Genomic DNA, 18,407 nt, shown 5'->3' on the forward strand with positions numbered 1-18,407 from the left:
TACATTAAGATGTTCTTATACTAAGATGCACACCATAAATAGCTGTATCAAATCTTTTCAGTTGTTGGTCAAACTCTTAATTACTCGCATTCGTATAATCTTGTGTTGTTTAACTACTTCAGCCAAGAGAGGGAACGTAGATAGAATAACCTCTAAAGCAACATGAAAGATAACCAAATGAAAATTTTTCATTTAAATTAAGACCTTTAAATATTTAGGCTATTCAAGATTGAAAGAGCAAGTTAACAACTTATTCCATGCTCTCACTGACATAGACGACGTAGAACAACTGTTTTGTGTTAACCTGGATTGAGTTGATATTGTATTAAGTTCACTGCAACGGCTTAATTAGGCTACTCATAGTCTATTTTGTAGCCGAGGTTGTTCGCAGTTGAGCCACTGTCATATCTTAACAAGTTTTGGAGGAGTATGATATTAATTGTAGACGCATCAAGAGAAGAAATAATGAAGATGTGGGATGGCAGAACGCCGTATATTATCTGTTAATAATTGCAGCTGAAGCTGAAACTTAGTCAATGTGGTCAAGCTTCAGTATTCTACATCATTAAAATTGTCCGGCAAAGAACTCTTTTTCTTGTTATATTTAGGGGTTGTCGAAAATAAAACCTCTCATTCCACGATAATTCAATAACTCCAAAAAAACGTTGAAGAACCTAAAAGAAAATGTAGATCAACAATTAAAATACAACTTTAAAAACACAACTTAATTCTGCTAGTTATTACAAATATAATAACAAAGACTTTTGAGAAAAATGAAATAATAATCATCTTATGAAACAAGATAAAGGATCGCCTGAAAATCAAATGAAATCTAATTTACTTCTATCATCCGATTTACCATTAAGTGTAATACCTCTAAGGACACTTTTCACATCCTTGTTTTCATTACAACCAACCCGGTGGGGTTTTAACTTCCGAAACTTTATACCGTAAGTTATTGCGCCTAGATGGGCGAAAGTTCTTGAGCCTTTATCTAGGGATTTTGGGCCTTACTTTCTCGGGGACCATTGACTGTTAAAGTTTGTAGTAAACCCACAATTTATCATTGCACGCTCTACGTCCCCTCATTTTTTGTTACTTAGAACTTCCGTCGTTCGATGCAATTTCTCAACGCTTTTCTTCTAATTCTTATCGATTACGACAACCGATACGCTAAAAGATTAATGATTACTCAACTCACGATTTCGTTGGGTTTTATAGTACGAATTTCCTAGTAGCGTATATTTCATAATTAATACTTATGTTGACGTAGTAGTACTTAAAAATGATCCCCAGTTTTGTAATTTGATTGATAGGGAGAGTAATTTTAATTTGTGAACATCAAAACAAACTGTACCAAATATTATAGGTACATAAAAAATATTTACTTAACACTTAAAAGATTATAACAAAATTAAGCAATAATTTAATCCTCAAATATTTTTAATAAAAAAGATACGCTACTTTGGTATCTCATCCGTTTACATTCCATATGGAATTTGCATCTCTTTACAGAGTGCGCATCTTTTTGTATATTTTGTTTATAAAATCCTATCGCGGGCAGTCTAAACATGGTTGCTATCACTACCTAATGAATATGTATATAAGGACGTGAAATTTAATATATTTTCATTTAGAATTATGTTATGAGCAGCGGAATTGCAGAATCTTGTACTTGAAAAATATAAGTCCATTAAGAAATGGAGACATTCGTGAAAGTTTTCGGTGTACAACCAATCTGTTCATCCTTAGTAAGGGTATCATTCTAGAACCTATTTTTGACGAGAGATTTATTTATCATTTATTGCCACAGACAAAAATACAAAATTACATAAGATACACATAACTTAAACAGTATCAGCAAATGGATCATTTTATCGCACAAGCGATCTCTGCCAAATGACCCAACAGAACAAACAAAAATAAAAATAGTATTTGCTGAATATGGCAAGTAGTGATACTTAGATATTATTAACATCACCAAATAAGATTAAGCAAGAAAAGAAAAACAAAGAGAAAAATAAAGAAAAGACACAAAAAGAGAGATAGAGAGCGACTAAAAGAAACTAAAAGAATCTGCCGGATATCAGTTGCCAACAAGTGAGAGCAGTTGAAGAGAGGAAAAAAAGAGAAAGACAAAGAACAAAGAATCAGGAAACAGCCAGTTGAAGGGCAAGCAAGTGGCTCTTTAAAACATGTCTAAAATTAGTAATTCTAGAAATATTACGAATTTCAGAAGGCAGTCCATTCCACAGCGCAATCGACTGTACTGTAATTGATCTATGATAAATTTCAGTGCTATGAACGGGAAATGTAAGAATAGTATCAGAACGTGAACGAGTAGCAAGCTCATGAGTTGATAATTGCTGGAACCTATCTGATCAGTACTTTGGGGTGCAGTTATGAAGGATTTTAAATAAAATGGTTAATAAACGAAAGGATCTACGTCTCTCACAGGTTAACATCTGAATGTAATTGCGATACGGCGTTACATGCTCAAATCTATTTAGGTCAAATATGAACCGGATACAATTATTTTGTAGCCGCTGCAATTTACTCAGAAGAGTCACCGAGAGATCGGGATAAACCGCGTCCGCATAGTCAAAGTGAGGAAATATAAGAGAGTAACAAAGATTACGACGCACCACAGGAGGAAGAGAGCAGCGAAGTCTTTTTAAAGAGTGGAAGCAAGCATAGACTTTTCTGCAAACATGTTGAATTTGCGGTTTCCAAGACAGTGCAGAATCCATAAGGACTCCAAGATTTTTAACTGTGTTAGAAAACCGTATGACATTACCATCCAGCATCAGATCACTGCAGGCAGATGGATTAATCTTACCAAGTAATTGACGAGTTCCAAACACAATAGCTTGCGTTTTAACTGAGTTCAACTTAAGTCCGTATCTCCGAGACCAATTCAAGACGTTAGATAGATCGTTATTAAGTCGCACAATAGCTGCCGGAAATTCAGCAACAGTAGTAGTAGTATATATCTGCAGGTCGTCGGCATACAAATGATAATTACACGAGACATAATTAGTAACACTATTAACGAACAAAGAAAAAAGTAACGGACCCAATACACTGCCCTGAGGAACACCACATTTGATTGCACAAGCAGAAGAAATTGAAGAGTTGGCGCGTACGCACAAGGAGCGATGGGAAAGGTAGGATTGAAACCAAGAAACACAGGGGGGAGTGAATCCGTAGGCAGAAAGAGACGCTAAAAGAAGGCTGTGGTCGACAGAATCAAAAGCCTTGCTGAAATCGAGCAGTACCAACACAGTAACACATCTGTTGTCGCAGGCATACCTAATATCATCAGTAACTTTAATGAGAGCAGTAGTTGTACTATGCCCACTGCGAAAACCCGATTGCAACTCATTGTGTAAATTAAACCTCTCTAGAAATCCTTGGACTTGTAAATAAACTAAGCGTTCAAGAGCTTTTGATAGTACGGATAAAATTGAAATCGGACGGAAATCAGTGTTACATGAAGAGGATTTAGGTATGGGAACGACATGAGCAACCTTCCAGACAGAGGGAAATAAAGACCGCTCAAAAGAAAAGTTGAAGATATGAGTTAAGGGAGGAAGCACTATATCCAGGATAGGAAGAAGAAGGTTGAGACCGATACCATCAGAACCCACGCAAGGGGACTTCGAATAAGTCAAAGCATCGCCTACTTCGATCGCGGTCACAAGCGTAAGAGAGAAGGAGCAAGATTTAAGAGAAGTAAGAATTTCATTAATTGTAGCCGCCGTAGTTACGTCATCGATGATCAGGGGAGGCTCTGCAAAAAAGTTTGCCATCGACTCACAATTAAGATCCATCTGGACAGACGGAGAATCAATCACTCCGAGAGACCTCATAGTCCTCCAAAATGTTCTGGGCGCGACTCCAGACAGCCTCTGGTAGAAACAAGATCTCTTAGCATACTTGCATTTATGATTACAGCGGTTGCGTAAAATTCGATAATTTTCCCGATTAGCACTAGAGGGTGTACGTTTAACTACGGACTTTGCACGGTTACGCAGTCGCATAAAAGATCTTATCTCATCACTCAGCCAATGTGCAGGCGGGTGCCTCATCCTGCGTTGCCTAAGTGGGGCATGTTTATCATAGAGATTAATGATTTTGGAATTAAAGTAGTCCACTTTAGCATCAATATCTGTTAAACGATACAGTGGAAGCCAATCAATCATCAGTGCATCCGACAAGAGCAAATTAGTTTCAACTCGCCCTAGATCACGGTAAGTCACAACACGCCGAGAACGACTCAGATGCTGCACCCGCAGAGCACAATAGATTAAATCATGGTTGGAGAATTGGAAGGCAGGTAGCTGACCATGTGTAAGTATTCCGTCTGGACAGGATGTAATAATAAGATCAAGAAGAGAATGTGAGGTAGGAAGATGATGAGTAGGCAGAGAGGGTAAGATAGATAAGTTTGGGGAAGAAGTAACGAACTGAAGTTTCTCACTACGAGTATCATTTTTCAACAGACAGGTATTAAAATCCCCCATTAACAGAATAGTCCCATAGATAAGTGAGTGCCTTTCCAAAATCTCTTCCAACTGATCAAAATAGTTCATAGAAGGAGGGCAGTAAAAAACACCGAGTAATAATTTATTATAATCAGTTTTCAGCTGTACAAGCAAAAACTCCGCATTCGGCAACGTTCCGTCGGAGGTTTCTACGATGATAGCATGCAAAGTGTTTCGAATAAACAAGGCGAGATTTCCGTGCTGCCAGTTTCTTTTTTATAACAAGATAGTTTTTGCTTCCCATTTAAGCTTGCCTTTATGGTTGAGTTCGTGAAGATTTTGGATATAAAACCCGTAAGTCCTTGTTTAGTTAACTGTTGTGATAGTTACGACTTGATGCCAGAACCTTTTTCAGACTTGAAAGATCACTGCTAACTATCTTAAAAAAATTTCATGTATGTCTCATTTTTCTTGCTGCCAATTGATATGGCAACAAAATCCAGTGTTTCCTCTGGACTCGATAGAGAAAAAGAACCAACGCCGAGATAAGAAATTCCGACTCCAAGATAACTCCTTTTTAGATCGGTGAACTAGACCTGTCCAGGGTATCGTAACATAAAAAATTAATTGATAGAAAACTAACGAAGTCTTACTAATGCTACGTGATGAACTGCTGAAATGTAGTACAACATGGATGGTCTCTCTTCCCACTCATATAAGTTTCATGACACCACCACATAATAACGCATCTACAATTATCTAACGACTTTCGTGAACTTTTCAACTTCCTAGTTTTCGAACGCTTTATGTGACCTAGTTTCGTTTAATGCATCAGATAACGTTCATCATATCCATTCCCATGAGGTCACGTTTTAGATTTTTGACAATCTTATTGATACCAAGAAGTGATCCATCTATAATCTGATAATGAAGCTTTGTCTGAAATCCTCCAGTTGTGAATCGAATGCGGGAATACCCATTGATGCCAAGGTGATAACGATAATGCATTAACCTTGGTACAAGGAAGCTTATTAATTAACCGAGTTTCTCCAAACATTTAAGTACGTATTAGAATGCTGGTTATAAGATTTTAGTTACCTATCCTGGCGTTCCCAGTCAATCTAATCATCTCCTAGTATAGAGTTTGGTCTTTGTACGGGAAGTAAACCGATCCAAAACTGGTAATCTGAAACTCCTGATCCTCTACTGTATGTCGAGGCAACAAGTGGGCACGCATATGATTGGATACGCAAATCGCAGTTTTTATCTTTTCATCGATTGGGGAACTTGAATGGAATCGCTTACCATGTTGAATCCACAACCCTGGATTTAATAACACAAGGATCTTGGTTCAATGCAATATTGATTTTTGTCATAACAAGTGGATGACAATGGGAAGCAACTACAGCCCTGTTATGATGCAGGATTTAGTGGACCACACGTAACACGTACAACACCAGTAACTTTCATCTATGTGATTAAGTTGTTTTAATCAATCAAATAACTAAAAGAAGTTGCGTTACCCTAACAACGCTGTGTTAATCAACCATTAAATTTAATACCCATTTATGAAACCGGCCACAATTGTAACAAATTTTACCAGGAAACAATTATCTAAATAATTAGAAAATACTTTGATTATATTACAGTCCTTTGTTTTCCTATATAGGGCTGCAATATTTAAATTTCCTATTATTTCTGCTTTATTGTTCATTAAATCATTTATTGAAAGAAATTGTATGGTTTCATCTATATTATTTAAATTTTCAATTTTTGTTTTAATGTTTTGGTTCATCAGAATCTCGTTGGTTTTTCGATCTTCCGTTTATTTTCCTCTTCGCTTTTTATATTTCAAAGACTACGATATTTTAATTAGAAAAATAAATTCGGAAATAATAGGATTATAGTTTTTGCGATATTCTTTTTTGCTGCAAGATATTTTGTCGCCACGTTTAAATCCGAAGCAAAAAGAATATTGTAAAAGCACTTGTCACATCCACAAGGACATAGGGCGATGAAATGCACGTAATTTAAGGAGTACGCAAAGTGCTCTCCATCAAGAACTTGCCAATATTCATGAAATTTTCGTTTTATGTAAACGCGAACCTTGGTATATCTTTCATGTAAGTTTTCATGTGATGAACACTTTTCACTACTTGTATATTCCAATCCTTCTTTATCAATTCGATGACTTATGGTAAGCGTAATAAACGCGGATGTTATAAATTAATGATCTAGAAATAAAATTTTTAATATCACTATGTTGACATCACATTAATCCTGTACTTGAGACTATGTATGTTGAAGCAATTCATTTGATGAAGTATATTTCGTTACATCGAGAGCACTTGAAATATTGTTTTTTTTTGCACCATATTTTCAAGTAGCTGAATTTCCAAATAAAAATGTGGTATATAAGGCACGAAACTTTACCATTCATCATTCAGTATCTTCGAAACTTTAATTGAGTTTAAAACCAAAAAAGCAATAATGTCGTCAAAATTAGTTTTCTTTTTCGTGGCTTTCTTTGCAATTGCTGCATTTGCAAATGCTGAGGTAATTATATTAAGTTTAGTATAATTATAAAATTAACCAGTTTTATTTAAAAAAATGTAGGACGAGGAGTTGTACAAAGCATTAGTGAACGTGCAGACTGCCCTAGAACAACATGGTTCCAAACTTGACAAATCGACAATTAGTGTTATTTGTGGAGGCGTGAATATGGTTTGTAAAATGTTTTGCCCCGCTAGTTACAATAGTGATGATATTCATAGCTTGGAATATTATCTCAGTCTTGCTCACAACATAATAAATGAAATGGTTAGTACAAAAATTTATTAAGAGTATCTTTATTTTTAACTGATTCATATGTTATTTTAGAAGAATAATGGACTTAACATAGATGATCACGCACTTAACGTACTCAATGGGTTCCAAAACGTTGTTAACGAATATTACTTAAGTCTAAGCAAGTTCGATTGGTGTAAAATTTGTGACGTTACTAATCAACTTTGTAGTGCAATTACTAAAGAATGAATTTAGCCAGTAGTTAAATATATACAGTAAGTTATAATTGAAGTAAAAAGTACTGTTTTTTTTGTTACAAAAGTTAAACTTGTTATATATGCACAAATAATGTATTCCCGAATAAATACAATAAATAAACATATAATAAGAAAGGTTTTTTGTTTCATCGTTATATCTCGAATGTATTATAACAACTATGTTTATGGAAAATAAGAAATTGTTTGTAGCATAGTCAATCTTCATTAAATTTGCTTCAAAATGTTTCTTATTTCATCCTGATATCTCATTTGGTTCTTGAGATACGACTTTTTCAATTTCTATTCTTAAAACCAACAACAATCAAATGTGCAGAGTTGGGTTCAAAAAATCATAACAACGATGTTTATAGAAAATAAGAAATTGTTTATGACATACTCAATCTTCATTAAATTTGCTTTAAAATGTTTCTTATTTCATCGGAATATCTCAATTGGTTCTTGAGATACGATTTTTTCAATTTCTGTTCTTAAAACTAACAACAATCGAATGTGCAGAGTTGGGTTTAAAAAATCATAACAACGATGTTTATGGAAAATAAGAAATTGTTTGTAGCATAGTCAATCTTCATTAAATTTGCTTCAAAATGTTTCTTATTTCATCCTGATATCTCATTTGGTTCTTGAGATACGACTTTTTAAATTTCTATTCTTAAAACCAACAACAATCAAATGTGCAGAGTTGGGTTCAAAAAATCATAACAACGATGTTTATAGAAAATAAGAAATTGTTTATTTCACACTTAATCTTCATTAAATTTGCTTTAAAATGTTTCTTATTTCATCGTAATATCTCAATTCGTTCTTGAGATACGATTTTTTCTATTTCTATTCTTAAAACCAACAACAATCAAATGTGCAGAGTTGGGTTTAAAAAATCATAACAACGATGTTTATGGAAAATAAGAAATTGTTTATGGCACACTTAATCTTCATTAAATTTGCTTTAAAATGTTTCTTATTTCATCGGAATATCTCAATTGGTTCTTGAGATACGATTTTTTTAATTTCTATACTTAAACCCAACAACAATCAAATGCAGAGTTGTGTTTAGAAAATTATAACAACGATGTTTATGGAAAATAAAAAATTGTTTATGACATACTCAATCTTCATTAAATTTGCTTTAAAATGTTTCTTATTTTATCGTTATATCTCAGTTCGTTCTTGAGATACGATTTTTTAAATTTCTATTCTTAAAACCAACAACAATCAAATGTGTAGAATTGGGTTCAAAAAATCATAACAACGATGTTTATGGAAAATAAGAAATTGTTTATGACATACTCAATCTTCATTAAATTTGCTGTAAAATGTTTCTTATTTCATCGTAATATCTCAATTCGTTCTTGAGATACGATTTTTTAAATTTCTATTCTTAAAACCAACAATAATCAAACGTGCAGAGTTGGGTTTAAAAAATCATAACAACGATGTTTATGGAAAATAAGAAATTGTTTCTGTCACACTTAATCTTCATTAAATTTGCTTTAAAATGTTTCTTATTTCATCGGAATATCTCAATTCGTTCTTGAGATACGATTTTTTAAATTTCTATACTTAAACCCAACAACAATCAAATGCAGAGTTGGGTTTAAAAAATCATAACAACGATGTTTATGGAAAATAAGAAATTGTTTATGACATACTCAATCTTCATTAAATTTGCTGTAAAATGTTTCTTATTTCATCGTAATATCTCAATTCGTTCTTTAGATACGATTTTTGACATTTCTATACTTAAACCCAACAACAATCAAATGCAGAGTTGGGTTTAAAAAATCATAACAACGATGTTTATGGAAAATAAGAAATTGTTTCTGGCACACTTAATCTTCATTAAATTTGCTTTAAAATGTTTCTTATTTCATCGGAATATCTCAATTCGTTCTTGAAATACGATTTTTTAAATTTCTATACTTAAAACGAACACTAATCAAATGTGCAGAGTTGGGTTTAAAAAATCATAACAACGATGTTTATGGAAAATAAGAAATTGTTTATTTCACACTTAATCTTCATTAAATTTGCTTTAAAATGTTTCTTATTTCATCGTAATATCTCAATTCGTTCTTGAGATACGATTCTTTCTATTTCTATTCTTAAAACCAACAACAATCAAATGTGCAGAGTTGGGTTTAAAAAATCATAACAACGATGTTTATGGAAAATAAGAAATTGTTTATGGCACACTTAATCTTCATTAAATTTGCTTTAAAATGTTTCTTATTTCATCGGAATATCTCAATTGGTTCTTGAGATACGATTTTTTTTATTTCTATACTTAAACCCAACAACAATCAAATGCAGAGTTGTGTTTAAAAAATTATAACAACGATGTTTATGGAAAATAAGAAATTGTTTATGGCACACTTAATCTTCATTAAATTTGCTTTAAAATGTTTCTTATTTCATCGGAATGTCTCAATTCATTCTTGAGATACGATTTTCTAAATTTCTATACTTAAACCCTACAACAATCAAATGCTAAGTTGTGTTTAAAAAATTATAACAACGATGTTTATGGAAAATAAGAAATTATTTATGGCACATTCAATCTACATTAAACATGCTTTAAAATGTTTCTTATTTCATCGTAATATCTCAATTCGTTCTTGAGATACGATTCTTTAAATTTCTATTTTTAAACCCAACAACAATCAAATGACAGAGTTGGGTTTAAAAAATCATAACAACGATGTTTATAGAAAATAAGAAATTATTTATGGCACACTCAATCTTCATTAAATTTGCTTTAAACTGTTTCTTATTTCATCGTAATATCTCAATTAGTTCTTGAGTTACGATTTTTTAAATTTCTATACTTAAAACGAACAACAATCAAATGTGCAGAGTTGGGTTTAAAAAATTATAACAACGATAACCATATCGAAATAAAAATTTGAATTGACGTGTACACACGTCGAACACAATTAACCGGTTAAAATTCTCTGCAACGATAACTTGCTGTTATATGTAATGTAGTTTTTCAAATTCTCCAATCCATTAAATTGATTGCTAAATAATTACAAATTAATTATGTGAAATTAATGTTGTTGTGGGATTATATAATTAATTAAGATTTAAGCAAAAAAGCAAATGTGTAAAATCATTTTCTTTATTTTTCGTTCTAAAAGAATATATACTTTAATTATCAAATAATACTTGATTACATAAGTTCTGAACTTCTTGACAAAGTGAGCACATTTCAACACGATGTTCCTTGAGGTTACGTGATCCTTGATCAACAACTTCTACTAATCCAAAAAGGGCATTTTTAAATACTTTTGACTAAAAAAGCATAAAAAGAATATCGATTGTGGCCATAGAAAATAAAAATAAAATATTAATCTTACCTCTTCACCATTAACTCCTACTTTATCTATAACTGATGATAGCTTCCATTTAATGCCATCCAAAACATCATCATGTAAATTATGACATAGACTATCACATATAGACAAAATCGGGTTGCAGAGTTGATCAATAACCCAATTCCTATTTAATTCCTCGACATCCTGAAAAAAAATAAACAATTAAGTTTAGTGTGTTATAAAAATTTGAAATAACAGATTTTACCTGATTAGCTACTACGAGATGAAAACAAACCAAAGCGGTTAAAAACAAAAACAATTTGCAACCCATCTCCAATGTTTATTGAATGAATCGATCAGGTGTGAATGATTATTGAAACGTGTTACGAAAATTTATATACCTCTTCAAAGTATTTGTTTATTTGCTTAAAGTTATTTGTAGAAATTCTAAATAAACACGATGCCACTTTCAGATCTTTATCCAAAAAACTCACTCATAAAAATCACTTAATGATCATTTTTTTACACCATATAAAAAATATATATATACATATAAGGCGCAAGGTAAAATGAGTTTTCAAACAAAACCGATATTGAAGTTAAAACTAAAATCAATTCAAATTACTTTTTCTGTTAGTAATCTTATTCGCAATTGCAATACTTGCAAAGGCCCAGGTAAATTTAAGACAGGAGAGAGCATGTATATATTTGCAGATGTTTCGGCCGTATCACTAGTTTTTCCAAGAGTGTTGTCTTACGTCTGAGATTTTCGACGTTATTTCTAAATAAGCACATACATATAATTTAATAAATGTCTGATCAATGTCCTGTTGATAAATTTTTGTCATAACAGTATGTCTCTTCCATTATTGGTGTCATGTTTGTCGGTTCGCATAACTTTTTATTTTGAATGTTTATCATTACCAAGTCAACTGTTTACTTCGGTGCACTGGTGCATGTCCATAATCCAACAAAGATCTAACTATTGCTTTGTAGACGTTTTGTAGTAACAACTGTTTTAGTAGAAATTCCTTTATGTCCGTACGTTAAGCTTCGAAAGTGTTTTGCTCTCTTTGCTGCTTCGAGTTGTTTTTTAAGATGTAGTTTCTTCTAGTCTTAATTTACAATGTTCTGTTTGGATGTAGGGAAATGTAGGGGGAAGTTTTTGTGTGGGTGGCCAATGTCCTGTCGTCTGTGTATTGTAGGATATATCAATTTGGGACGAATAGAGAATGGTATATACATACTATACTATACTGGGATTTATGGATAACTTCATACCAGTCTTTTCTGTTGCATCACAATCTATGTTTAATGTTACTTTGTAGGGCATTTTTTTCCATTAGTAATTGCTTTAGAATTTCAACAATCAGATATTGTATGAAATATGATATAGAATGGGTTCTCTAATGTATCGAACGTCTGTCCAACAAAAGAATAATTATGGTATCTAATCACCATAGAATTCTTATTGGCATAAAGTATAAAAGTTATTGTTATTGAAAGATAAAGGAATAAGGAATTTATGACATCAACTTAATGTAATAAATGATTAATAACAATAGATTAAATATGCTTAATTCTTTATTAAAACAAATCCTTGTAATCTAATACGATCCAAAACCAACTTGCAAACATATATGATCAATTTGTCTACAAATTACACATACATTAAGACGAGCCATGTTATCTTTTGAATATTCATCGATAGGTTGATTTAATTCAGCTTTTACTTGATCTTCAATATTTTCATGCACATGATGGCAAGTACTACATAAGTAATCAGCTGCAGGAACACAAATTTGACTAATGATCCAATTGCGAGTTAACTCATTAAGATCCTAAGAAAAATAAATGTGTAAGTTTGCTTCGTAACTTAAATCTTAATTTTCCTAAAAGAATTCTTACCTCGGCTGCTGTCATTTGTAAACAAATCAATGCTGATAAAACCAACAAGTACTTGGCGAACATCTTGATAGTTTAGTAAATCAATCGATGAAAAGCGAATCGATACTAAAATTTGTCCGTTAACCGAAGGTTTATATACTTCTTCCGAAGTAATGTATTATAAGGTTAAAGTGTAGTTATGCAATTTTAAACAAACATGATGCTATTTTTTAATAATACGATGGGACTTAAGTAATAGATTAATCAAAACTTAATTTTTATTTGCTACTTTATTTATTTTAAGGTAAAACAGTGATAAATCATTCCACTGATTGAATAGTGACATGTTTACTTAAAATTATATAATTATTGTAATATATTATCTATATTCTACGATTTTTATTCCCTATAGTTAGTTAGCAAATATATTCTAGTAAGGATTCGTCTTTGATTGATTAATTCAACAAAGTGCTAATTTGTCCAAGAAATATTTGTTGTTTTTATCCCCATTGATTTGTTTGCAAATTGCAGCAGACGAAGTAAAACTTTTTGCGATGTTATATTTTTTTGAAAGACTTGTTTGTTTGAATTAATGATCTTCTCATTGTAATTTTTCTGTAGAGCATAGAGGATGATAAGAAGAAAAGATAATTTACTATGCACTTTGATATCAAAGCATTTTGTCTTCTTACATTATTTAGTGCTCAATAAAAATATCTTGATAATGGCATCAGAAAAAGTTACAAATATATAAAGAGGGCAAGGTATGACCAAGAATAGATAGATAGCCATTTATTGTCACCAACAAAAGAAACAACTCTTATAAACTTTTTACAATTTAACAAATCAAAATCAAAATTTAACAGAACAAAATCAAAATTTAAAAAATCAAAATCATACTTTTGCAAATTAATATCAAAAATTTAACAAATTAAAATTTCATCTTCGCTCCTTTTTTGTTGTGGTGACTTTTTCGGTGTTAACCGTGGCATTCCCATAATGGGACTGAGTTCGTATGCTCTTGATATTAGTCTGTGTAAAGCCATACTTCCTTGTATATCTCCTTCATTCTCTTCCATTTTTGTCGGTCTCAAGTTACCCTGTGCCATGTTACTCCTCCACAACTCCTCTTAAACTCATCTTTCCAGCTGGCAGTTGGTCTTTCTTTTCTTCTCTTTTTGTCTATTGGGTACCATTGTAAGATTTTCTTGGTCCATCTCTCATCTTGTACTCTGATAATATGACCCGCCCAATTCCATTTTCGATCCAATACTATTCTTCCAATATCCTCGATGTTTGACTTTTCCGTTATCCATTCTTTTGTTTTTTTATCTTTTTTCGTAATGCCAATCATCCTTCTATGCATTGCCCTTGCTGTTACCCTAATCTTTTTAAGTATTTTGTTTGTTAATATCCATGTCTCGCATCCATAAATCATGACCGGGAGGACACACATTTCCCACAATTTTTTCTTTTTCTCCATTTCTATGTTTGATTTCCATGTATTTTTATATTTGTTAAACATTTGCAATCCCATTCCCATTCTCCGTGTTATTTCTTCTCCTGTGTTTTTAGTTGTAATCTTTTATCCTAGATATACGAAATGCTCTACTTTGTCGATTTCCTTTCCATTAACAATTATTTTATTTTTTTGTTCACAATTTACGTACATCGCTTTTGTCTTGCTCATATTTATCTCCAGACCAGTTTGCTTCCCTCTTCTAGATATTCTTTCCAGCATTTTCCTTACTTCTATTTCGTTCTTTCCTATAAGTACTATGTCATCTGCAAACCTTAGCCTGTTCAACCATTGCCCATTTATTCTTATTCCCAGGTCTTTCCATTCTTCTTCTACGAACATTGTTTTCAATACTGCATTGAATAGCTTTGCAGAAGTCACATCACCTTGCTTCAGTCCATTTCCTAGAGTTATCGTCCTTTTATTATTGTTCATTTCGATGTTTAGTTTTGAGTTTTTGTATATATAGTTTAATATACGAATATACTGATCTTCCATATCAGACGTTTGTATGACCTGTAAGATTGTTTCTGTTCTTACATTGTCAAAAGCTTTCTCAAAGTCTACAAATAATAAGAGCAATGGAAAGTCATAACATTCGATTTTTTTATCAGTTGCTGCACGACTAAAATATGTATTGTCTAACTTGTAGACCAAGAATACTGCATTGAAACACACCAAATGGTACACGATTCCTAGTCTCCATTTATTTCTGTTTCTGAACGTTTCATGCACATTTCTCCATCAAAACCATCGCGTCAACTACTCCGTGGTAGCCGATCTCAATCCATTCTTTGTACTACTTTGGTTACAAGCTTTATGGTTAAAGCTTTAAAACATCTATATCCAAGATTATATTTCAAAGGAATGGATTAATTTTGATGAATCTTTATTTGATTTGATATTTTTGCGATGTGTGCTTCCGCAATAATTCAACGGGAAAAATATTTCAATTTATTAGTTTATTTTGAGTATATTTCAAAAAAAATTTGTTGCATGAAAGGTGTAGCTCTTTCTCAATTTTGCTCTGACCTGCATAAATATGGAAAAAATTACGAAAATATGAAAATTAGATGAAATCGCGGTTTTACATATTGTTGTTGGTTCATAAATTTTATTCTTAACAATATTGTTTTTTTATACTTTTGCTCTTAGATGCATTAATATCGAGAAAAATACAAAAATGTGAAAATTAGATGAAATCATGATATTACACGCTCGGGATGCAGAGCATGTAAAAAGACTTTTATGATAAGAGTTGTCCTCTACACAAGATATGTGGAGTGTATTGTGATACCAAATCTGGCATCAATCTACATATTGCGATTTCCTTACAAAACATAGCGACAATAGGTAAAGCTATTTAAGACAAATCTCAGCTAAGTAACGTACGACACCAAATGTCTATCTACTATCATGGTGAACGATGTTTCTCGAGGTTATGTGATTCTTGATAAACAAGTTTCTCCAATCAAAAAAGTGCATCTTTAAATAGTTTTTACTAAAAAGGCATAAAAAAATTTGAATTATGGTCAAAAATTTCCTTTATTAATAAAAGATAACTAAATTTGATGAAATTAATGGTAACACTTGCCTACAATTTGTTATAATTAATTCTTTGGGGTTGAAGACACTGTTTTATTAATGAGCATGTTGTTCAACAGATGCATATATAACGAGAAAAGTTCAAAAAGGTGAAAATCAGATGAAATCGTAGGTTTACATGTTCCTTTCCAATTTTGCTCTGACATGTATAAATATCGAGAAAATTACTAAAATATGAAAATTAGATTTATTCGTTGCTCATTAATGGTATCACTCGAGATTCGGAGCATATTATAAAAAGAATTTTAGAATAAAAGTAGTAGCAAATTTTATTCTTAACAAGCTTCTTAATCACTTTGTTCTCACTTACAATTTGTCACTGATGATGGCTTAATGCCAAAACTAAATAGACAAATACATTTTAAATAAATTGACCAGTTAAAAAAGCCTTTAAAAATTGTGTAACCATTTATTATTAAATTATTTGTAAAATTTATTACAATTTCAAATCATAATTTCTGAGCGGGGAGAAACAGATGAAAAATTATTAAAACTTATTGTCCTTAATTCTTTATTAAAATAAATTAAAATTAAATCTATTAAAATTACATTCCAAACCCCACTTGAAAACATATATGATCAATTTGTTTACAAATTGAACATAGATTAACACGAGACAGCTTGGTGTCAATGGAATTTTGAACAATAGCTTTTTTTAATTCAATTGTTCCATACAATAATTCCTGAACATTACCATATAAATTAGGACAATTACTACATAATATATCAGAAGAAGGTTTGCAAATTTGATTGATGATCCAGATGCGAGTTAATTGGTTAAGATCCTAAAAAAAACACAAACACAAGTTAGCTTTATCATTAATGTCTTAATTTAAAAATGAAAAGTTTTACCTCGCCTGTTGCTGTTTGTAAACAAAAAAATGCGGATAAAATCAACAAGTATTTGCTGGCCATCTTCAAAAATTATCGAAACGACGATCAAAAAACGGATTATTAACTAACATTTATCCGGTAATCGAGTGTTTATATATTTCATCATAAGTACCTGTTTATTTGTTTAAAATTGAATTATATAATTTCGAACAAACATTTTTTGGATTTTTAATTTTTTTCATTTACAAAACGATAAACTAAATCGTTTCGCAACCCGAATTTCATTCCAAAATAAACAAACTTGAAATATTTTTTTCAAACCAAATTAAATAAAGCTTTAAAAAAATTAATCGATTTCACTGAAATATATTCTTAAAATGGGTGTTTTAAAGCTTTTACCAACAAAAGCTTATCAGCAAAATAGTACAAGAAATGGACGAAGAAGGAAGAGCAGACCACGAAGTTGGAGCGAAGGTGTTGATGGAGAGGTAGATGAAATCACGTTCAGAAACAAAGTTGAATTGAGACAAAGAATCGTGTCCCCCTCTTTATGTATTTGAATCATTTTCTGATGACGTCGTCAAGCTATTTTTGTTGAGCGCTAAATTAAATATCGTTAGGGACAAAATGCTTTGATAACAAACTGGATAACAAATTATTTTTTCTTCTTATCACCCTCTACGCACGGTAGAGGATGACTGGACATTGATGTTGAGTACAGAGATCCACAAACTCCTTCTTAAACTTAATCTTGTAGTAATTCCATTTATAGAACATTGAAGTTAAAGTCGTCCTTTTCTTATTGCATGGTTTGTCATAGGAGCGGAAAATTAAAATGAGAAGACAAATAAGTCTTTCCAACAAAATATAACATCGAAGAATGTTTTACATCGGCTCCTGCAATTTGCAAACTAATCGTTTGTTGGCCATCTTTAGCGAATCCGGACTAGAACATGTTTGCTAACCCAGTAAAGAGAATAGAAAACTAAGAGTATTTGAAGTTGTACTGGTTTAAAGTTAAGTTATATAATTTTAAGTAAACATCTCTCTATTTAATCCGTAGATTAGATGTATATCTGTATTACCTTAAAATAAATAAAGTAGCAAATACATATTAAATTTTTATTAATCTATTACTTAAGTACCATCGAATTATTAAGAAAGAGCATGTTTGTTTAAAATTGCATAACTGTACTTTAACTGTGTAATATACTACTTCGGAAGAAGTATATAAACTCTCGGTTAACGGACAAATTTTAGTATCGACTCGCTTATCATTGATTGATTTACCAAACTATCAAGATGGTCGCCAAATACTTGTTGTTTTTATCAGCATTGATTTGTTTACAAATGGCAGCAGCCGAGGTAAGAATCCTTTTAGTAAAATTAAGACATAAATGATGAAGGTGACTTATATTTTTGTTTTTTAGGATCTTAATGAGTTAACTCGCGATTGGATCATTAGTAAAATTTGTGTTCCTGCAGCTGATTACTTATGTAGTAGTTGTCCTAAGGTTAATGATAATGTTCAAGATCCAGTAAAAGTTGAATTAAAACAACCTGTCGTTCAATATTCAGAAGATAAAATGGCTCGTCTCAATGTATGCGATATTTGTAGACAAATTAATCATGTATGTTTGCAAGTTGGTTTTGGATCGTAGTAGATTACAAGGATTTGTATTAGGTTACAAGAATTTAT

At 31.7% G+C, this 18,407-nt stretch overlaps 2 protein-coding genes and 1 long non-coding RNA gene across 4 annotated transcripts in view; 2 read left to right on the plus strand and 1 right to left on the minus strand.

The window, feature by feature from the left end:
- Positions 1-18,407, plus strand: part of LOC111421457 (zwei Ig domain protein zig-8-like) — a 193,819-nt gene that overhangs the window by 89,417 nt on the left and 85,995 nt on the right. The gene's annotated exons all lie outside the window — the stretch shown is intronic.
- Positions 6,929-7,657, plus strand: LOC111421497 (uncharacterized). The gene is made up of 3 exons (XR_011642351.1): positions 6,929-7,043; positions 7,104-7,307; positions 7,368-7,657. It is a non-coding gene; the product is annotated as an uncharacterized lncRNA (long non-coding RNA).
- Positions 10,653-11,226, minus strand: LOC111421505 (uncharacterized). Its single transcript, XM_023054675.2, has 3 exons — positions 11,129-11,226; positions 10,906-11,067; positions 10,653-10,840 (listed from the first exon to the last, which is right to left on the minus strand). Exons 1-3 carry the CDS (start codon positions 11,192-11,194, stop codon positions 10,697-10,699), a joined length of 372 nt encoding a protein of 123 aa, XP_022910443.1. The 5' UTR covers positions 11,195-11,226; the 3' UTR covers positions 10,653-10,696.

Source organism: Onthophagus taurus, chromosome 1, assembly GCF_036711975.1.
Source record: "Onthophagus taurus isolate NC chromosome 1, IU_Otau_3.0, whole genome shotgun sequence".
NCBI lineage: Eukaryota > Metazoa > Arthropoda > Insecta > Coleoptera > Scarabaeidae > Onthophagus > Onthophagus taurus.